The sequence below is a fragment of the Condylura cristata genome, unplaced genomic scaffold, assembly GCF_000260355.1.
Source record: "Condylura cristata isolate star-nosed mole 26May11 unplaced genomic scaffold, ConCri1.0 scaffold00033, whole genome shotgun sequence".
Taxonomy (NCBI): Eukaryota; Metazoa; Chordata; class Mammalia; order Eulipotyphla; family Talpidae; genus Condylura; species Condylura cristata.
This window is the reverse complement of record NW_004567134.1, coordinates 9,994,041-10,016,843: the sequence shown is the minus strand read 5'-3', so window position 1 is coordinate 10,016,843 and position 22,803 is coordinate 9,994,041. Positions and strand designations below refer to the sequence as shown.

Here is a 22,803-nt window from a genome sequence, read left to right as displayed (position 1 = left end):
GCTCATGCACTTTAAGGCTCTTGGCGGACCCCGCCATGAGTCTGGCACTGCTCTGCACTGACCAGACAGCCCTGATGGCACAGGAGCTCAGCTTCACCCAGGACGAGGTGTCTTTTCTCATCTAAAGGGTGTGTTGTTATTAAAAAAAAAAAAAAAAAAAAAAAAAAGATAAAGAATAAAAGTCCATTCAAATGACCAAGCATGGTGAGGGAACTTCCTGCTAAAAAGCAATGATTTACACTCTGGGGAAGATAATGAATTTTTCTGAAGGAGGCGAAAATTAGCCTCTGCTACCTGTCTAAGCAAACATGCAGAAGGTGGGAGGAATCTTCTAGCATAAGCCCACTTGGACTAGCCCATCCACTCAGACAGTGATGTATTATGGACTCATCACTGAAAGTCAGATTTCCTAATTATGACACAAACAGCATTGCTTTCTGGAGTATAAGTTGGGGTCTTGCAAAACATGAACCTTCAGTTAAACAGGAGCTTTCACACTGCGAGACTGAGAAAGACTTGCAGAAAGTGGGCTGCACAGACCGCCTGTGGAGAGAAGGCGAGTCGGCGTCACGCACGGGCGTACACGGGGCACAGTTTACCTTTCCGTGGGATCGCCCCGGGCTTCCCAAACACGGCATTCATCCATCCTTTAATGAACCTATTGGTTAGAGACTGTGGCAACTGGCAGGAGGGGCCGAATGGGCAAGAGCCATCCTGACACCAAGCACTGCGGCTGACATTCTGGCCGAGGCCTGCGCGGCCCAGGTGGACCCCGAACACAGGCGGCCACAGTCTTCCGTCCTTGCAGCGGAGCGGTGAGTTAAGTGCAGAGTCTTATCACGCTTTGTAAGGTGAGATTCTTTGAGGTTTTGGTTTATCATGTCACTTGGGGGAAGTTTTTATCACTTTTTTCTCATTTTGAAAGGCCTGAGATGTCTTTCTGGCAAAATTTTGAACAGTATCTCTCCCGCCTCTTGCTAGTCTTGAAAGAAACTTATTATCTTGAAAGTATTTTGCCTTCCGAAGGATATCTCCTCTGAGAGCAGCGTTTTCTGGTCTGGGAACGAAGCTATAAAATGAAAGAGGAGAACATGAGAGGAGATAAATAACATTTCAACTTCAATAAAGGATATCAATCCATCTTTCTAAATGAATTGTATTCATTCTTTGTAACATCTTAGGGTAATTCTATTAAGATCATTAAACTGGGGATTTATACTGGGCTAAGAAGCTGAAGAGCAAAACATCTCCTCAAAGTATGCATAAGCAGGACTTCAACAGCAGTTTCTTCATGTTCTGCCCAGCATTTCATATGGTTGGCTTCTTTTGGTTATTTGGGCTTGGGTTCAAAGGGCACCTCCTTCGAGACCAACATTCCGATAGTTTACTCAATCCCACTTTACTCTCCCCACTCCCAGGCAGAAAGTAGGTTTCATAGACCAGATTCAGTCACCACAGAAATCCCAGGAACTTAGAAGACAGTACATGTCTAAAATGTTTGTCTAATGAAAGTACAAATGAATGCTCCTCCTTTCTTCCCTCCCTGCCTTTCTTCCTTCCATCTATCCATCCACCCATCCATCTGTCCAAGTGTTTACAACCTGCCCTATAGATGGTGCTGTGTTGGGTACAGTGAGAGCCACCAGCCTGGTAGACACACAAAGGGTGCGAGTCGCGAGAACTGGAGGACTCTAGAAGGTCTAGAATGCCAGACTCAGAAAAATCAGGACGCCATCGATGCCAAGTACCTAGAAGTTGTAGCCTGTCCAATAAAACTTTCTGTGCTGGTAGAAATGTTCTATAATCTTCACTGGCCAATATGGCAGCCACGAGCTGTGACTGTGGCACACTCAGTAATGTGATTACTGTGACCAAAGAACTGATTTGAAGTTTCATTAACTTGAAAGCCAGTGGCTACTGCATTATACAGTCAGGAAATGAGTAACTTCAGGCAAACAACTGTAGGGGGAGGTGGTCTGAGGGCTCTGGGTGCCCAAACTTATATTCTAACTCCTGTACTTACCAGCTGACCAGCTCTACACAAATCACGTTAGAGTGACCCTTGTTACTTCGGGTGTGAAAATGGGGATAGAAACAACTTATGTTTTGAGCAACAGCTGAAATCCCCTACACTTGTTCCCAACTTGGTGTTCTGTTAGTTACAGGTGAGGAAATTGAGGTGCATACAAGGGAGGTCAGGGACAAGAGACTGCAGCCCAACTCCTCTGATACGAAGTTCTTTGCTATTTCCACTTTACTAGGTTTTTATTTCAGGACACCATGAATAGTACTGAGATTACTTCCCCTGGGGTTGCCTGGGCAGCTAAGAAGGTGGGAGGACCTGGGCACACAAGACTGCATAGTCAGAGAAAGATTGGAAGAGTGCCTGGAGGCATGAGAAGATGTTTATCAACACTGATAAGCCTCAGGAGCTGAACTGTGGTCAAAGGAAGATGTTAGAAAATTCCAAAACAGACCAAGAGAACAGGCAACATTCACCATGACCTGCACTTTCACCAGCTATGACTCAGATGGTTCTCACCAAGACATCACTATGTACAAACTAAGTAAAGTGAAAGATACAGAAAATTTAAAATTTCGATTGTCTGTCACACACCACAGACAGTTACACAGATCCTCCCTGAACCACAATGCCTCAAAACCCCCCTCACTCCTTACCCCCCATTTTTGCTCTTCGCTGTATTATTTCTAGACTATTATGATCCAAAGTTCTCTGAAGTCATAGTTGTATGCCCAGGCCGAGTGGCTCCAATGTCCATGGGAGTCCATTCTCCCACGTTGGGAACACCCCTTCATGAAGGCCCGAGGTTATTGTTATACGTCCTCCACTCCCTTCTCCATGCTGGGGCCCATCAGTGGTGAGCTTGGCTATAAAGGTTCTCGTCTTGTGTGCTAAACTGGCAGCCTCTTCGCCAGCAGGCCCTGCCTGCCCTTTCCTTCACAACATCCCTGAAATGTCTTTGTTCTCCAAAGACTGGAACATATTAAATATAACTTCTGAATTCGCCCCCCCCCCAACACTGCAGTGTGCACGGGCATCTGTATTGGCAAGAATGACTTGATGAGTTGGGAGTCATCAACTTCCTCTCCTTCGGATTCAAGCACTTTGCAGTTTGGTAACTCCAATAGGTAGTCAAGATGAAGACACAGGGATAAAACATTCCTTCTGCCATTTGTGCCTGGCTCCAGGGAAGATGTGGCGTTGAGACAAAGTGAGATGGGTGGACTAGTTACAGATTTCGGTTCTCGGCGGTCAGATTCTTCCATGGCTGTGGCTGATCCGGCGTCGGCCATGCCGAGTTTCCGAGGTAACTACAGGTACACAGCGTGGTAGGAAACGCTGACAAGATGCTTCTGCTTCCAGAATTCTTTTTATCCTAACATGTTTTGTGTGTCCAGAAAACGTACTTTGGAACACAGAATTGCAACAGATGCATCGTTCATATGGCATGGGTAACTGTCCATTTTTACAATTTGATTGCTCTGCTTTGGGCTGTCACCACTTTAAAACCTGGCACGGGGCTTCCCGGCCTGGATGAAGCGAGTGCAGGCGGCTGTCTTAGTGTCTCCAAGTGGGTCTGCCTGCTGAGAGACAGGTGGCCTGCAGCCTCACCTCCCTTGGCCATCTGTCACCTTGGTGGCCTCTAACTTGGCTCAGTGTTGTTTCTTTTCTATCTAGTAAGAACGAGCTTCTTTCTACCTGTATTTCTTCAGATTCCACACTGGGGCCTGCTTTTTACGCAGTTCTCAGTCCTGGGGGTGTCGTTATGACCCGGCCTCTTGCCTAACAGGCATGCTCCACTCCCTCCAGCCTCCGTGCGCCTTCTGTCCTCATCCCTCCTGAGAGCCTCAGGCAGGGAGGCCCAGCAGCAGCTGCATAGCTGGTCACCTGTTAGTGCAAGCCGTGGCCACTTAGCGAGGGCCTGGGGAGAGCCAGCCTAGCATGCCACGAGGGAGGTCGCAGCAGTGTGGACACATCTCCAACGTCAGCCACTCCCTGACATGTCGGAGGATACATAAGAGAAGCTGTGCTGCCAGTGTAAGCAGAGAAGGGGAAACAGTAGAGAAGGGGGAAGAAACTTCCCACCCCAAAGCACTGTGACTCCTTGTCCTGCCCATGTGCTTCAAACAGTGATTTCCAAAAATGCCTCTGAGCTGGTTTTGGCTGGCCCTGCGTCTGCTCTGGCCACGGCCAGTACGCTGGACAGCCAGCCCAGCGCAAACAAAAGCGAGGCCCCTTCCCACACTCCCAGACACCTGCAGCAGGGGGAGCCCCGCTCTTCATGCACAGGCCTGTTAGGGCCCGACTTCAGGAGGCCCTTGCTGGACAGTTCCCCGGCAGTGGCGGTAGAGGAGAGATGCTCAAAGGCTCAGAGCTGATGGGGCCGGTGTCTGGCTTTGGGGGCCCCTCTCAGGCTGGTTCTCACGAACACATGTTTGCTTAAATGCAGTGCCCAGGGGCTGGCGCGCATGTGATTTCCGCCTTTCAGTTCCACATGATTGCCTGACTGCAGAAACAAGCACTCTCCTCACTGCTTGATTTCAGTTATTTCTAGGTTTTAAGAAAGTGAGTAATGTCCATAAAGGCAAGACGTGATAAATGCCAAAATATATGACTATTTGTTTGCTTTTGTTGATATCTTCTTTTATATCCTCACCAAAAGTACATTGTTCTACTCATTCCTTTCTTTGGGTATTTTCTGTCTCCCTATGTAGCTCATTAGCTTTTAGAGTTTTAAGAACTCCCCTCATATAAAAATTATAAATTATAAATTCTGACACACCCCAGCAGTTTTGACATATACTATTTTGATTAGTATCTAGTGCTACGTATTTGTTCTGTTTCTAAACTTGTTATATCTATATTTTGAGGAATTTCCTCAACTTTATTTTGCATCATTATGCTTCTCTTCAGATGTGTCTACTCCTATTTAATCCATCCATTGCGTTTTGAAAGTCGTCTCATTTCAAAAATTATTAAACTTACAGAAGATTGTAAAGAACTGAATATGAGCAAATACCAATTACGTCTTGCCTGGAGGACTTCCCATGGCTATGGTACACGCTGTTCTTAAATACTCAACCAGGCCTCTTAAATGAATACCATTTAAATGAGTGCCATAACCACACAAAACAACAGTCACATCCAACATACTGCTCAAATTTCTCCAAGGACCTCGCAAATGCCAGTCATACAAGCTTTGTTTTTCTGACCTAGGAGCCAAAGTTCCCACCATTATATTTGACTGCTATGTCTCCTGAATCTCTCCCTTTCTGGATCAGCACTTGACTTCCTTCTCTTGTTCACGACAGTGAGACCTAGGAAGAATAGAGGCCAGGTGTTCTGAAGCCCATCCCACAATCTGGAATTGTCCAGCGTTTTCTGCATTGCTAAGCTTGGGTCAAACACTGTCGGCAAGAATCACTTGAATCACTGAACCTAGTGACGTTCAAGTTTCCCACTGCATCACTCTCGAAGGCTCGTAAAGTCAGACGCTGGTGAAAAGTGGTTGCTGCCTGCCAGATTTCACTACCCACATGAACCTCTGCCTCTTTGTAATTAATAGCATGTGGTGGCCTGTGAGACTGAATAGTTTGCTCCTCAACAGACTGCACCAGCGTTTCCACATCCTTGATCCGAGTCTGACTCAGTTCATGTTACACTGGGGACTGCAGATCAGCTGTTTTCTGATTCTAGCATTTCTTCTACACTTATTTGCAAGTGCACTCCTACACATCTATAAAAAGACTTCTCTCTCCTCCCTTCCTTTTGGGTTTTATACAAACTTGTGAATTTTTTAAAGTCAATGGTCTTAAATCCATATCATCATCATTTTGGGGGGTGTTCAAATTGTCCAAAATGAGACCAGTGGGACTCAGACACCTTTTGAGATTAGTTTTGACCACTTTCTTATTTTCAGCCATAACGAGTTGTCCTGCTGCCATCTAGAATCAGGTATTTCTCCCAGAAACGCCAGCTCCTTTGAATGGGGAATGGCATTCAGAAGCCAAGGTCTGGACGTTAGCTACATTTCAGCCATCAGATTTAACACTTAGAAGACCCTCTATTTGGCTATTTTTCAAATCAACTGGTTATTTCCAGAGATCTCTTGTTCTGTCCAACTCTATTTAAATGCCTTGGAGCAGGAAATCTGGTTCAAGCAGTATAAAGAGGAGGAGGAGAGAGCATGGCCAAAGTAGCCCAGGAGAGGGAGGGATACATTCACCCAGCAGGTACCTTTGCATGTGCCGTGGGGGCGGCTTCGGGTCTGTGGAGCTGATCCTACTGCACCTTGTTTTGAAGTTTATTGGTGGGTATTTGTTGAGTGTACCTAAGAAGAGAAAACTCTGATGAGTCTCTTACTCATGGCCATTAACATTGTAATCTCTGTATGTGTCTCTTCTTTGCTTTCAAAATCCATCAAAGAATCACAACCATGAAGCTGCCCATGTGAGATAAAAGCAGGTGCTCGTCTCTAACACGGGGTTTGGGGAGGGGGGAACTGTCAAATTTACAGGTAGAGAAACACAAGTCCACCTTTCAATAAGATGCCCTTAGTTGCTAAAGTTGGTTAAGCCTTAGAGAAAGTATTATGAGCCAGTTCTAAAAGTCTGGTCTCTGAGGGTCAGGAACTCATCAGAATGTTTTTTTTTTCCCCCTCCTTTGGGATCTTCACCTGCAAGGAGAAAGGGAAATTCCCTTCATGGTCACCGCATCATCAACAACAGTAACAGTGACACCCTCCTGGATTTACTTCATTAGGGGCTCATTTCATTTGAAATTAAATTTACATAATATCCAGGTGTGCCTCACTCCATACCATTTAAACATTTCAAAGCCATTTTTTTGATGGGAAACTTAAAAAGTGTGCTATTTTCTGGAAGCATTCAGCACAAGTGTCCTCTGGTGACCCAGGGTCCTCAGGCAGCCGGTCAATACCTGGGCTGCTCCTTCAGGGCGTCTGTGCACTGCGGGCTGGGTGACCCATGGCCACAAGAGCCCTCCCACTGGTCACCTGAGCTTGACTTGTGTGTGTGTGTTAACTTGCAAGCACCAGACATCTGTCAGTGGACTACCGCCTTGCTTAGAAGATGTGCGGGTTTGGCCGCGGTGACTCTACTTGCACCCAGGCCACGACCACTTAGATGAGCTGCAGTGGAGTCCACGGGGGGGGGGGGCAGTCACCAGGTGGACTTTGGCCACTCATCTGCTTCCGACCTGCACTGAGAGAGGCAGGGTCTGACGAGCACAGTGACGCAAGGCAGGTGAGTGTGTCCATGCACCTGCACGCTCCCCAGGCAAGCTCCCGCCCAGATACATGCCCGTGTTTCTTTTCCATGGGTGACAGTTGCACTAATTCCTAGCATCACAAAACATTGGTAACAAGCAGAGCAAGTGTTTCGAGGACGTAGCTTTCACTTTGAAAGGTAAAGGGCGTCTCCTAACACTTCAAGCCCTTTTTTGGAACTTGTAAAAAGCAAAGCCAAGAATTGCTTCATTTTTCTTGGGCTCTCTCTCTGGCATGTTAACTGCTGGGATTTGCCATCAAAGGGCAGGGTGCTAATGTTAGCTGGCAAGGGATTCTCCTTTGTAGCTGAGTGTGAGACTTCACACCCAGACTATACTGCTCCATGTGGACAGATGTGAGCAGCTGTCTGTTACGACTGCTTCTCCATAGGCGCCATCGGAGCGCAGAGAAGAGCCAGAACACAAAGGCCTAGCAGGTTCCCTCCCTCCACCACTCCTCATTACGTGTTTTCCTTTCTGACCCCACAATGCCCTTAAAAACAAACAAGGGGTTCCTAAGACTCCTCGATGTGGAAATACCAAGTTTACCCCCCTCAATGTGCAAGGAAGAACATTTTATGACTTACGCCTGAGTGAGTTTATAAAGGACTTCGCAAACTTCACACTGTATCTGTGGTCAGGCTTATGAATTCGGCCAAGCTGGACCAGGTGTTGATCCACAGGGTGGCTGGCAAGATCTTCCAGTTCCTTGTCATTCCAAGCAGGGCCGAGGGAAAACACGAACAGGGCATATCCTTGACACTTGGCTTGCAGGGATGCTTTCTTCAACGTCTCCCTGTCTGAGTGACTGGTCTCCCCAGTGGATATCACAAATATGGCTCTGTTTCTTCTCAGGTTGGGTGCACTTAAAAAGACATTGTCCAGCGTCCACTGCAGGGCGTGGCCGGTGAACGCATCGCCGTTCAGCTGCTGGACCAAGGTTTCCACGTGCCTCTTCATGAGGCGCCGACTGCGGTAGGTGGTGAGGTTGAACTCGGCTCTGACGGGGCTCTTCTGCGTGTTGGGTCGGAAGTCGGGGGGAGCGTGGCTCACGAGGGCCACCCGGTCTCCAGTGACAGAGGTCTCTGGCTCGTCAGCCACTTGAAAGTGATCCAACAGGGCTGCCAAGAAGCCTCTTATGTCTTCGAATTCAGCATCGCCCACCTGCCGAGAGCTGTCCAGAAGGAAGGCAGCGTCCACATAGGAGAGCAGGGTGAGTGGTCGCACTTCATGGCAAGAGGCGTCTGGGTTGCACACATCTGAGGGCCAAAGTCACTGGGGTTACTGAACAGAAAGGCAGATCAGGGCAGCAGGAGCAAGCAGGTATGCAGACACTCAGAAACCCCATCAGCCTTGCTGTGAAGATGGCCACCAACTGGCCCTGATCTCAGCGACAGGAAGGTCTCTCAGGCGCGGCCTGCATTGCCAGCCCTGAAGTAAAGAATACCACCACCCCCCGCCCAGGGTGTGGGGCCCATTTATAAGGCTCTTGTCAGTCTTAAAATTAAGCTGCTTTCCAGTGATGCTTAACCTCGGTGGTGTTTGGTCCCTGAGGACCGAAGTGGATAATTTTGCTCATGCAAAATTGTAGGGTGTGCTGAATCCTGACATGAAATACTGCTCCATCTCTGGATGACAGAGGTGAGGCCGGCGACCTTATTGCTCTGCTCACTCTGTTCCTTCTCTGGAAAGTAATCTACTTAAGAAGTGAGAGCGGAAAAAAACCAATAAATCCTTTATTTCAATTTAAATAAAGGTTTATAAGTCAATGTCTATCAGTGCATTCAACGTTAAGGACAAAGTCACGACTCCCATTTACATCTCCACGGTGCTTTTAATTGAAAACTCAGTATGTGTTTATTAAATAGCTATAAATACTGCCTATTAATGGGTTCCAAAAGTGTGAGATCGTTTTCTTATAAATATGCACATCTCATTTACAAAAAGAATGTGTAGTAATAAAATCATAGTGAATTTTATGAGATCTGACCACAATGAATATTCAGGGGGATTAATAAAAAATGGAAATGGAAGGCTCTTAGAGTTCAAGTGATCTTCTAATTTTTAGAAGAGGCTGAAGCCAGGGAGGTTAAAACCATTTTCCAAAGGATACAGCAGTGCTTCTAGAAGGTTCTGTGGGTTAAGTCAGTAGTCTAGTGTAAGGCACAATGGAGACAGGGGTGTAGTGGGGGGAGGCCCTGGGCCTGAGTGCCAGGACCCAATCTGGCCACCTTATCGGGTCTCCTGGGACAGGCTTAGGGTCTAGCTGCAGGGTGAGGTGCCGACGTGACCTCAGGAGTCTCTCAGCTCCCACTGAGAGTCCCTGATGCTCCGCGGTAGCTGATGGCAGAAGACTGTGAACGGCCTCTTGGAAAACCAGAGACGTACAACAGCATGCGCACAATAGCTGGCCACGGACCCCGCCGGGAGTAAAAGCTCTACGAGATGGGCGCCCAACACCCAGCATGCAGACCCCAGGGGGTGCCATGAGTTCCCCAGGTCAGGCTTGGGCACGGCCTCTGCACAGCCGTGCTCCCCGTCCAGGGAGATTTCATGGCCGTGTTCAGTGGGAGGTGACAGGAGACACACCTGTGTGCAAGGCAGTTTCTGGAATCAGGGACAGCAGGCTGCCCATTTGCTTAAATTTTTTAATGGAAAACAGCAAACTGCCAAAAAATCCTCCATTAAATGCCTCAGAGACAAAATAAGGGCCTATGCCAACGGATGGAGCCCAAATCCCTCCCCAGGCCCACATGTGCCACTGCTGCCTTTGCGACACACCAGCGGCTGTTGCAGGTGACATGTTTGAAAGCGCAAGTGGGAACGTGGGGGGTGGGACGCACCCCCGCAGCATGGTCGGCACAGGAGCTGCTGGGGGGCAGCCTGCGGCAGGCAGCCTGCCAGGGCCTCCCCGATGGTTCTGCACCCCGGCGGGTGTGGAGAGGGAGACCGGTTGGAGGGCAAAGTCCCCCTCCCCAGGGCCCAGCTCCCTGTGAGGGCATTCCCAGGGCAAGCATTGGCACCGCATTGATTCAGGGCGGAGAAGGGCAAAGCACTTTCTCAGTGAGTTTCAGGAAGTGTAAAGTGGGATCTTCAGCCCCGAGCTGCAGCTCCCTGGAACGGTCGCCATCACCCCCTGGTCTCTTCTCTCTAACCCTCCATGTGGCGGTTTCCAGGAAGCCCATGACTTTTTGCCTCACATCTATAGTTGCTTAAATTTTGCCTTTTTAAAAATTTTGAGCATTTGTTTGGTTTCCTTCTATTCTTCCTATAAATGAAACCATCTGATAGTTTTCTTTTTGCTTCTGACTTATTTCAATTAGCATAACCCCTTCTCTCTCCATCCACACTGCTGCAAATGGCATCCGTTTTATCTTTTTGATCACTGAGTAATATTCCACTACGGAAATATACCACATCTTGCACATCTTGCTCATCTGTTTTGGCAGCTAGGTCTCCGTATCTTAGCTACAGGCGTGCCTGGGTGATGTGCTGGTGGTTACACCTGAGTGGAGAAGCCTGGTGACTGGGGAGGGGGACTTTGCCCTCCAACCGGTCTCCCTCTCCACACCCGCCGGGGTGCAGAACCATCGGGGAGGCCCTGGCAGGCTGCCTGCCGCAGGTAGCTCCTGACCATGCTGCGGGGGTGCGTCCCACCCCCCACGTTCCCACTTGCGCTTTCAAACATGTCACCTGCAACAGCCGCTGGTGTGTCGCAAAGGCAGCAGTGGCACATGTGGGCCTGGGGAGGGATTTGGGCTCCATCCGTTGGCATAGGCCCTTATTTTGTCAAAATGGGCAACAATGTAAGAAAATAAAAAGTTTAATTAAAAAAAATAAAGATTAAAAGAAAAATACCAGATGGTTTCACTCATAGCAGGAGTATAATGGACCAGGCGAGAAAATAACAAAAATAATGAACAACCATAGACCAGAGACATTCTGTGGGGGTGGAGTGGGGAATGGGATCAAAAACAGGGGGGGGGAAGGGAGGGAAATGCACGGGACTAGGGTGGTGGCACAGGGGTGATCTGGTGATGGGAAACCCACGGGGATTACAATCGAGATGGAAAAAAATATGTGCAAAATGATGTAAAAATAAGCTTTGTAATAAAAAAAAAAGATTAAAAATAGCTTTCTTGGATTTGATTTATTTATGGATGTGAGGCCCTAAGCAGTTTCTCTCATTTCCCACCTTCATTATCTGTAAAATGGCGCCAGTAATGGTGCGGATATTTCAGGACGACTATGAGGACTGAGTGCAATGGTTAGCGCACCTGTAGCACTGTGCGCTTAAGGACGCATGATCATCACTACGCCAAGCAGGTAAACGGCGGACGATCTCACCCAGAAGGAACCTCAGCTGTTTTCCTCAGCGCTAGGACATTCAAACTGCTAGACTCAGATGCAGGTCTAGCTAGTTTTCCGGCTTGATCTCTAGGTTGGTTAAAAAACATAACAGGCAACATGGCCCTGCAGATCTTTCCCAAAGCTTAACACTTGGGACTCCATAAAAATCTTTCCAGTGAAGCGCCATGAATTTCTGCTAATTTCACTTCTACTCGGCTGAAACATGTTTGCAAGGAGGCAGGAGGCGGCTGAACTGCCGTGAAGTGTTTCTTGGGGGCTGTGAACACCGGCGATGGAGAAAACACAAACCTATATGACAGCACGATCACCTGGCAGCGAGACAAGCTGAGGTTTCTAAAAGTCGTTGGTTTCCTGGAAACCGCCACGTGGAGGACACCGTCAGACAGGAGGAGCCCAGCTCACTGCGCCGACAGGCTCCATCTGTGGATGACGCCGGGTGGCGGGGGGAGCCCGGGGCTCTGGGGAAGGCTCCCCAACCGCTTAGCCCCTCTGCCAAGTGCCAGCCCTCCTGCCAACGATGACTCACAGCGCTTAACGGGCCTGACCAAATCTCGCTCTCGGTGGGTCTTACCGTGGCAGAAAGTGCACAGCTGCAGTCTCTCTAGTGCTGCTGTGTGGTCAGTCCCGGATGGAACCACAATGACTTGGAATGTGCCAGTGTCGTCAATCTACAAGGTGCAGAGGGAGAGAAAGAGCTGTTGGGAGGCCTGCGGGACCTGCAGTGGCTGTTTGAGCATGAGCTTCCCAGAGCTCAGCACTGCCCTTCCCAGAGGGCCAGGGGCGGCTCGGCAAGGCCTGACTCTCCTCTTAGCCATGTGAAAACCGACTTTGCCTCTGTTTCCTCATCTGTAAAAAGGAACAATCGCACAACTAGCTAACGGGCACTGTGAGCGTTACCTGAAGTCACAACTGAGCGTGCGTGGGGGCGCAGGCGGGCGCTGTGTGCTGTCAGCCACACGTCCCTGCCTATTAGCTCAGGGCCGGGAGTTCTTTCTTATGCTCATCACCCAGACGAGGACACAGAAACTCGGAGAAAGATGAAGGGGCTGATCCAGAGACACTGGATGTGGAAGCCATTCAAGGAAGGGGGTGGTGCCACCTCCCACGTCCCAGAGAGAACCCCATGAAATTGCGGGACCTGCTTCATCGCTGTCCGCGGGCTCCCTGGAACCAGGTGGAAGCTGCTCTGCCATGTGGACCCCGGGCAGAGCCCGGGCCAGACAGCTGTGCTGCGAGTGAACCACCCCTTACCCCCACCCCCCAGTGGGCTCCAGGCCCAGGCAGGGGCACCTGAGGCTAGAGAGTGGCAGATGGGAGAGCTCATCAGTTAGCGACAGCCTCTGAGGTGAGGGACAGGGAAATTGGAGGTGTGATCCCAGCTCATGCCTCAGAGGTGACCCTTGGACTGAGTGTTCTTTCTCGACGATTCCACCGGCGTCATATGTGGTGGGAGACAGTGGTTTGGACCGGGCCTCTGCCTCTCCTGAGGAGTCGGCTGCTCACGATGGCCGATGGACGCTTTGCAGGGGCCAGCGGGACCCTGTGCTTGGCCCTGCAGCTGAGCCTCATTGCCCCAGCATTGCCCGCCATCATGGCCCCAGGGGCTCACTCTGGACTCTGCACGAAGGCTCATTCCTCCAGCTAAAGAGCCCTAACAGGAATGGCTCTTCCTGCTCAAAGTCAGGAATCTACACGCTCGGTGACATTTCTTAAACGAGGTGATGGGTTTTCACATATGGCAACACTAGTGCCGGGTCACAGTGACACCTCCCAGGTCCCATGGGTCTTCTGGTTTACCATCTTCACACCTGGGGGGGGGGCGGCCGGGGAGAAGCAAACCTGGTTTGCACCCTGACAGTGTCACTTCTCTGCTGTGAGCCCGCCCCCCCCCCCAGAGGTGACATCCTCGGCTGTTTCTCACTCATGCGCTGGGAAGAGCAACCTCACCCATCAGGGGGATGCACGGGAAGAGCTACAGCCTCCGGGCGCCACGACCGTGCCGCCATTCCAGGCTATCCTGTGGGGCCTAGCAAAGGATACAAAGGCTGGACCCTCTTACCGAGAAGGCGCGCCTGACAGAGGGCACGTTGCTGAAGGCGATCACCACCGGGACAATGCCAAGGGCGCTGAATTCCATGGTGGCCGTGGTGATGGTCTGGGCATCGGCAGACTGGCCGCTGCTGAAAAACGTGGCAATTCTCCGGGTGTGAGGCCCGGGAAGCATGCGCTTGAAGACATTCCTGGAGATAAACCGCATGGCTTGGCCAATCTCCCCGCCCTCCGAAGACTCCTCGTAGGGCAAAGCCTCGATCTCCCGGAGCAGGTGGTGCTTCCGGTAGGTGTCCGAGAAGCGGATGAGGTGCCGGGTGTGGGAGTTGTAGGCGAGCACCGCCACGTGGGCGCCCACCGGGCAGCTGCTCTCCCGCACCCTCATGCCCCTCAGCACGGAGGCCACCATCTCCTTCATCCGCTTGAAGTCCTGCTTGGTGACGCCCCGGGACTGCTCTAAAGCAAACACCAGCTCGGTCGGGTGCACGGGACATTCTGGCTTCCCTGAAAGACAAGACCCCGAACCTCATCACGGAGCCAAACAACAACGCAAAACACAGAGATGGCAAAAAAACGTGAAATGCCAGAGTGGAATATTTAGAGAGTGAATAAGCATGACCAATTCAAATGTCAGAGACTTAAAATGGTATCGAAACCTCGAATGGGTACAAATTCTATTCCAAAAACTGAATTTCTTTTCTTAAAGAACAAGAAAAGGACTCCAGTGCATTTTTTTTTTTTAGTGCAATGTGTACATTAATTACCCAATTGCCTGTAAATAATGAAGAATTCCTGGGTAGGAGATCTGCTGCATTACCTACTGAGTCTGAATCGGCGGCATTGTTAGTGCTGGAAGTTTACTCAGTTAAGTTTGTAGCCAGAAAGAAAAGGGAACAAAGGCTCTGTGGAAAGTTCCAGCAAGACTGAAGGAGTTTACACAGTGCAGAGAACAGACCCCAGTGCTGGGACCTCAGGCGCTGCAGGAAGTGCGAGGAACTGACTCACTCTCTCTGCCCCCTACAAAATCCCAGCTGAAAGCCCCCATTGCACAGTCCTGGGTCAAGGATTAACAGACCTCTTAGGTCACAGTGCCTGGCACACAATAGGTGCTCAGTTAACACAAGTATTATCATCCTAGAGCTCTTCACTGTGTTTGTTAACCGGGTCATGAAAAGCTTGAGGAAAGCTTTCACTGACTTTTTTTTTTTTTTTAAGATTTATTTATTTGTGCATACAGAACTGGGGTACAGGCCAGAGGCTCAGGGGCGGTGAGAGGCTTCACCAGAGACAGAGTGGGGAACAGAACAGGCAGATCGACGAAGTACACTGCTGAGGGGAGCAGCAGGCGGGTCAGGAGAGGTGAGGTCTGCCACACCATGTGGTCACCTCTGGGGCAGGCGGGAATCGAACTCATGCGGAAGCGGCTTTAGATTCTCAGTGCTGTGCTTTAACCCGCTGCGCCACCAGGGAGGGCCTCACTGACTTATTTTTACTGAACAGTACAAACGCAAATCTACCCCAGAAACAGGCCTTTTTACTTAGAGCAACACTGAATTATAATTGAGACTTACACTTGAATCTAAGCATTAATATGGATTATTATTCATGGATTCATTCATTCTAATCTCAGTGCCCTGCACTTTTCACAGTTGGCAATTTCTATTTATCTGATGATCTGATTAATGTTTGCTTCACCCGTAATTATGACGTGTGGCGACAGGGATGCTGTCTCTCTGATCTGCCACATTACTAGTGCCTGCCACAGGTCTGGGACCTGACAAATACTGGCTGGTGAAAAAGAATAAAACAAGGGACGGTTCCTTGTTCTGGGTACAAGAAAAAAACTGGCTTTCATAATAGCTGAGATGCCTGGCGTTGAGATGTGTGTGGGCAAAAGGGAATCTCCGTGATGTCATGACCTTCAGATGCCACAGGTCAGACAGGGAGATAATAAATGCTGCTGCTCCCACGAGGCCCCTGGGATCAGCCAGCTGACCAGGAGGGTCTTGCGCACAGAGCCCCTCAGGGCCTGGTCACCTTAGTGTTTGGGCATCACCTCCTCTGGTCCAGGACCCTGGGACCTTAATCTGACTAGTAATCAACAGTCAACACCAAATCAAACTGCATCTCAACAGAGACAAGGCATAACTTATTGAGTCTGAAGGCAGCTGTCAAAGACAGTCGGGTCTTGGGAGTGCCGCTTCCAGCTCCATGGGCCCTCCCCACCCATGGTCACCCATGGGCATCTGATGTCTGCGCTCACTCAGCGCATCTTCACTGAAAGCCTGCCGCGTGCCCTCTCTGTGCCAGGAGTGGAGCACAGGGCTGATAAGATGGGTGTGACCCCCGTCTTCAGCGCCAGGTCCTGGGGGTCTAGATAGTCGCACATGGAAGAATTACAGAATCCTGTGGTTTCCATGAAAGAGCTCGAAAGTGGGAGGGTACGGTTTAGGAAGGGGTCATGCCCTTGTCGGGGCAACTCTGTGAGGTGGGAACTTCAGGGTTTGGGCCGAAGAGCTGAAAGGAGCCAGCTTTTGAAAAGCAGCAGGGAGAACTCAAGTGTAAAGGCCACCAAACAGGGAAGACCTAGGTGTTTTCTAGAAACCGACAGATAGTATCGTAAATCAATACAAATTAAAAACACTCAATTAGAATTATAAAAAAATGTATAGGGGTGCTGCTGCACAAGTAGGTGATATAAAAACATCATGCAGGAAACATCTATACAATACTTGAAAACCAGCAATGAGAGGTGTCAGGCCTGACTGGTACGTAACATCAGAAAGGGGGCTCCAGGCAGCACCCCTGAGTTGCGCGTGCGGAGAACCGGCTAGGGCTCACGTCTGCTTTCTCTCTCCAGGCTTTTCCTATTCTTTCTTATTCCCTAACACCACACTAGAGAAATGATAATGCTGAAAAAGCAAATAAAAAGAGAGGGAGAAATACTCATAAAAAAAATCCATCAGCAAGGTAAAATAGCCATGTTAATCATGAAAACATTAAAGATGAAAAAACCAAACCAGCTGGTTGAAGAACAGCTCTAAGATGCCACCAGAGCAGGATGGTTTGTGAGTGCAGGTCTGGGCCACCAGTATGAAGCAGCAGACTCGGCCCAGAGAAAGCTCGAATCCTCCGGCAGACAACATGACGTTCAAACACATCTTTCCCGATGTATGATGTTTAGGGCTTGTATGTAATATGCTGCAAATAAAGACCACTCACCATGTCCGCCGGCTGGGGAAGAAGAACAAAGGAGACGGTTACTGTTCGGCAGAGCAGCTCTGTGTGACTCGAAAATCAAGGCACAGACAGGGTTTGGAGAAAATGCAGACAGATCTCAGCCTCTGGGTCCAGCCACCGTCCCCCCCAGGGGGAGTGGGCTGGGTGGGGCGGGGCGGGGCGGGGCGGCAGGCAGCCAGTCAGCAGGCTGTGCCACGTCGGGGGGCCAGGATGGGGTCTCCCTGGGAGGAGGCCGTGGGGCGCACTGCGCCTGGAAGCTAAAAGGCCCGAACACCTGTCTTTGCTCCAGTGTACCCATGTAGCTATCGAGAGCTGTCAGTTTTACTTATGCACATGTATCCGTTGTATGTACATGTAACTACTGGATATGTATACGCTCTAGGTGTATAGTGCACGCAGCTACACATGCCATGTGTCTACATGTACAGAAGGTATATACATGTATGTAACATGTAACACATGTATGTATACTGTATGCATGCATGAGGGTATGGAAGTACACAACTGACCCTGGGAGTGCAAACCCCTGCCCCCACTTCTCACTGCCCCCTAAACTTAGCTTATGGTCTGCTACTGAGCTCACTGATACTATACATAGTTGGTTGACCTACTTTTTATATGCTATATCTGACTTTCTACAATAAAGGCAGCTAGAGGAAGAAAACACTGAAAGAGTTAGCAGGAAGAGAAAGCCCACTGGCAGTACAGAGGGCATCTGTCCACTCCGCAGGCTTCTGTCAGGTTTACGAGAAAGCCCGCATGGAGGTGGACCTGCGCCGCCCGCCCCATGTGGTTCAAGGGCTAATGCTCTCCGTGCACATAAATAACGGTGGCGCTGGAGTTGCTAGGAAGCAAATGAAGCTGAGGCTCAGGCCTGAACTGTCCAATCTGACGCCATGAGCCACAGGTGACTATGTTGTCATGAATTAAGCGGAACAAAGAATTCAAGTTTTAGCTGCACTAAGATGCTGAGTCCTCAGAGTCCCACGTGGCTCATGGCTGCCATGCTGGACAGGGGGTCACCCTACCCAGGGGAAAGAGTTCCCCTGGGCCTTGGGCCACCTGCCTTGCACTTTCAGGGTCCAGGCATGGGTCCCTGTGTCGTGTGCTTTTGTGACACACAGAAGTCCCGAAATGTCTCCAGGGAGCCTCTGACTCTTCCTTCCAGGCCCAGTGTTGATTTGGGATGTTGTCTGGGTGCCTTTGTCAGTGAACAGTCTCCAATTGTTCAAGTCTATGGACTACTGAACAGATGAGTCAACCCTCTCGGGTTCCACATGAACTCCCCTGATGTTCGCGCAACACTGATAGAAGAGGCTGCTATTGGGAGCTTAAAGTAAATTACCAAGAGCATTTGCCAAGTCAAAGTGCCTTTTTGCTTTTACAGTTTCTAGGGAGAATATAATAATGGCAGAATGAATGATGTTACAAGCAAATCAATCCATTCAGCTAAAAGCAATCAAGTATGTGTTTCCAGGAAAGGAGTAATAAACAGCCAGCCCAAGTCAGGGCCCCCTCCCACTGGGGTACCCTATTATCATGGCTGTTTCACACCAAGTGAATTCACCTGACAGCCACTGTCAGGTGTTAACAATCACTTTCCAAAGTGCAATCTGATTCTCTACAGATTGATTTCAAAGTCAGCGGGGCTCTGACCTCCTATGGCAATTTCACCTAGATTAAAAGTACTAGGTGTATTATTAGTTAGGCTTGGAACAGGTCCTTACAGATACACTGGCAGAAGGACAGGGTAGTCACCCATCAATTCTAGCTCAGAGTACATGCACTGATGTTTCTAGTTTTAAGGAGCCGGCAATCCAGTGTGTCGAGGCTGAGTGCCCATCTCACTGCCTTGTCTCCATGAATGCTGACCGTGGCTGACCGTTTTAAGCAGGTACTTACGACTCTGGTCCCGCACATACTGAATGAGCTCACACATCTGCAGTTCAAAAATAAAACAGAAGGGATTAACCGACAGGCTGCCAGGTTGTGAGGTTTAAAAATAAATACGCTCACGGGAGTGCTGAGAGCTCTCTGCTGGAGCCAGGAGATACGTACGGAAAATGAAGGCAGTCCTTTGCTCCCTTTCACTCCCTAGGGAAACAGACAAACACATGTGACTTCTCCACTCTAGACACTTCCATCCACAGCAAGAAAGTGAATCTTCAGAAAGCAATAGCTTCTTGAAGGGTTTCCATGAAGAGAGGAAGACTCTGGGTAGGGTACCGTCGCCCACACGGGAGGCCTTTGAGGGAAATCAACTGCAGGCAGCAAGCACGAGGCACACAGGCTCCAAAAGCTACTTCCCCCATCTCTGGATGACAAGGGCTCCCCAGAACCTCAGGATGAAGCGCTCCGGCTCCTGAGCGACCAGTGGTGGCTCTGGACTAGATGCGGCTCAGCCACCGTGGCGCCACCCCCTGAAGGCAGAGGCTTGAGTTTCCTCCACCCCTGGCTTTGACCTGGCCCCCAAGTGGCAGCCAGAGCCAAACCTGTGTCTGATCCCGTCCCTGGTCCAGGGGACCAGACTCAACCCCCACATCTGGAAAGGTGATCCCAACTGTCTTCCAAGAGGACCATATATATAGATAACTGTCTCGTTATGGATAGAAAGGATGAGTGGAACTAGCTCTGATTTCAAGAGCTCAGTCTCATCTTTGGAACAGGGTGAATCTGGCTACTTGAAAAAGACACACCCCAGGAAAAGTGCACTGGAGGCCCCCAACCCAAACCCCAAAGGTAATAAGTTCCATATGGGTCAACTTTGATAATTTTCTCTTTCCTTCACTCACTGACCACTTACTTACTATGAGAACAAGGATTGGACTGATCAACAAAACTCACTGATCATTGAGAAATCTCATTTTAGCGTAATAGTCTTCCTGTCCTCTTAATTCTCCCCACCTCCCAAGAGTGGCAACCAATATTTAATTAGCGTCTTCCCCTCTTTGAGCACTAAAATGTGGGAAAATTGTGAAAATAGTTGCCAAACTGCGAAGACAGTGAAGACTCCATTGTGTTCCACTGACAATACAATATCTCCAGGGGCATTTTACTTGGAAAGATCTAGTGTATGGTTTTCAGCTTACCTTGTGTCCAGGAGGTCCCTGCTCTCCAGGGGATCCCAGCGCTCCTGGAAGCCCAGCAGATATCTTAAAACAGAATTTATTTCAAAATTATATATTTGTATATATGCATGTGTGTGTTAAATGTCACAGACAATACAATTTCATTTTAGAAAATTAAGTGATTTCTAAAAAGCAAAGAAGAAAAAAATCCTCAGTATTTCCTTCTCCCCAAATAATCCTTGCTAATATTTGATGTCTTTCCTGTTTATAAATATTATTCTTTTGAGATTAAGATATATACTCTTGTAAATATATAATGTTATAGTTTTTTTCCTGTTGCCTTTTAAATTAAGTGTACATTTCTGGACATTTTCACATTACTAAAAATTCTTTGGTAAAGGCACTTTATACAACTGCATAGTATTCTACCACATGGATTACCTTGATTTATTTAATTAGTCTTTTTTTTTATTTGGCATTTAAGATTTGGTGTTGTTACAGTAAGTAACACAATATAAAGCTATATGCATAATACTGATTATGTCATGGATTGCTAGAACTGGAGTTGGTAGGTCAAAGGAGAAATTCTGACCTAAGTTAGGTAACTAACTGAAAAACTGAATGAGAGCCAAGAAAACATTTAAATATAAAAATCCTTGAAATAACAAAAAAAGTTAACATTGGCTGGAAATATTTGCAGTGAAATGGGGGAGCAGCAGCAGTTAGAAAAACAACAGCTGTTGACTATTTACTAAATGCCATGAATTTTTTTCCATGTGTATTCAACAATATAAAAGAAACAATTTAGTTTTAAAATTAGGGCAACAACATTCCTTTGTTGATTCAAATGCTATAGGTTTATGACCTTTTATAAGAATAAAAAATGAAGTTGTTGAAAATCAATTTAATTTGTAAAAACACTGCTTATGGGACAGCAAATAAATAGTAATGCCCTTGGATATTTCAATGATGTTTACAGTATCCTAGAAAGAAAAACGAAAATTACCGCACCTGCACCTGTTGTTTACAACACAGAGATTTACCCCCAGGAAATCAAATGGCAGTTGAGTGTATACACGCATTTTTGCTTCTGCCCCGTGTCTTACTAAAATGATAGCAGTTTTTTTTTTAAAGGCCAAAAATAACCTTGACTAGGATGGGGAGAATGAGAAACAGTCATAAACTATTAGAGGCTGAAAAGCAATTTCTAAGTGTTCAATGACTTAGCAGATCAGAAAAAGCTGCATCAAAGCAGCACAGGCAAGTGTATTCCATGTGACACGTTCCCAGAAGGCTCAGCACGGGCAGCCCCAGGCAGCTCTGGGGGTGAAGGGGGCGGCGAAGCTCACAGGAGGCTAGCTGAAATCCTAAGAATCTCCAAATCGCTTTTCCTTTCTCCACAGTTGGGACAACAACCCTTCTTCCACCCTAGCGAGAGACAGAGGTAGACCAAGTATCTGCTCTGGGGAGCTTCAGGCAGGACTGCAGGCCAAGCACACGGTCCTGGAAACAGGACATCTGATGGCGGTTAAGTGATGCGAGACCCTCCTCTCTCCTTTTCTCTGTAGCTCCCAGAAAGCTGCCAGTTGGACCTTCACTCTTAGGCAGGAAGTCGAAAGTAATGTGTCAGGGCACTTGCACTGGGTCAAGAAGAAAGCGGAAAGACACAGCTGGTAGACGTTTGCTAAGTAAAGAGCACAGCCAGGTGGCTCTCCAGCGAAGCTGGTGCTGCCGTTGACCCGCCCTGGGGTTTCCAATCAGCACCTGCGTCCCCCATCCTTCAACAGAAAGCCAGTGCCCATTCCCTAGGCATGTGGGAAACAGCAAAACAGAGAAACACTGCTGGAGAGACTGTGCCGGGCAAAGATGACTGGGGAAAAAAAATGCCACGGTGGATGGTTAGAGAAAGAAGACACTGCAACCATGAAGCCAGAACATAATCAGAGAACAAAAATGAGTTCTTGAAAATGAAAATGTAAGAGGAGTGTTGAAACGTAAAGCCAAAGACAGCCCCCAGAGGAGGGCAAACAGACCACCACCTGGGGACAGCTGAGGCAGGGGCAGAGGCCCTGTCCCCACCAAGGCTGAGATATGCTGCGACTAGGGAAAACTTGATGCTCCTCCCTGGGGGCAGAATTGGGGTGTCCTGGTGTTAGCTGCACTGTTATCGGACGGGAGGCGACACGGTGGACGGTGCCGGGTGGGGCCGGCCGAGGCCAGGAGGCCGCTGTCACACGCAGGGCTCGTGGGAATTCTCCCTCCCAGGGCGAGAGTCCGCTCTGAAGCGTGTGTCAAGCTCGCTATCAGCACAGATTCTTGCCAACATCCAAGCTGCACAAAACTGGTTGCACATCATGAAAAAATTTCAAAAAATCTGCTTCAGTTGGTGGGGTGGGGGTGGGTGGAGAAGAAATCAAGGTAGAGATTTAGAAAACAAACTCGGGCTGGACCGAGTCTAAGAAAACAAAGGAGGGCACATTTCAGGCCAAGCTTTACCCAAAGCTCCCAACACAAACGGCAGCTTCTGCAGAGAAACCTGCGTTGCAACTACAGATTCAAAAATAGCAGCCGTGGGAGCAGGAGCTTGGCAGGAGAAATAACAAAATCGAAAAGCTGCGCCAAAGTGGAGGATAAACAGAACGTCAAGCCAACAAAGGCCAAGAGAAGAAGTTTATTTCCTCTTTGGTTGTTGTGTTTAAAGGACGATGCCGGTGCCACCGAGAAAGCCCGCGGCCACGGCCACGGAGCTCACGCGCATGCGCCCGT

The 22,803-nt window shown here is 48.8% G+C and overlaps 1 protein-coding gene across 1 annotated transcript in view; it reads right to left on the bottom strand.

Moving 5' to 3' along the window:
• Window positions 1-199: 199 nt before the first annotated feature.
• Window positions 200-22,803, bottom strand: part of COL6A6 (collagen, type VI, alpha 6) — a 79,915-nt gene continuing 57,311 nt past the window's right edge. The window contains exons 28-36 of the mRNA XM_004692190.2: window positions 20,059-20,121; window positions 19,028-19,063; window positions 18,872-18,908; window positions 16,952-16,963; window positions 13,740-14,233; window positions 12,252-12,348; window positions 7,897-8,568; window positions 6,260-6,353; window positions 200-1,069 (exon numbers count right to left, since the gene is read on the bottom strand). Of these exons, the coding sequence (XP_004692247.2) occupies window positions 883-1,069; window positions 6,260-6,353; window positions 7,897-8,568; window positions 12,252-12,348; window positions 13,740-14,233; window positions 16,952-16,963; window positions 18,872-18,908; window positions 19,028-19,063; window positions 20,059-20,121 (1,692 nt within the window). The 3' untranslated portion in view covers window positions 200-882. The remainder of the gene's footprint in view (window positions 1,070-6,259; window positions 6,354-7,896; window positions 8,569-12,251; window positions 12,349-13,739; window positions 14,234-16,951; window positions 16,964-18,871; window positions 18,909-19,027; window positions 19,064-20,058; window positions 20,122-22,803) is intronic.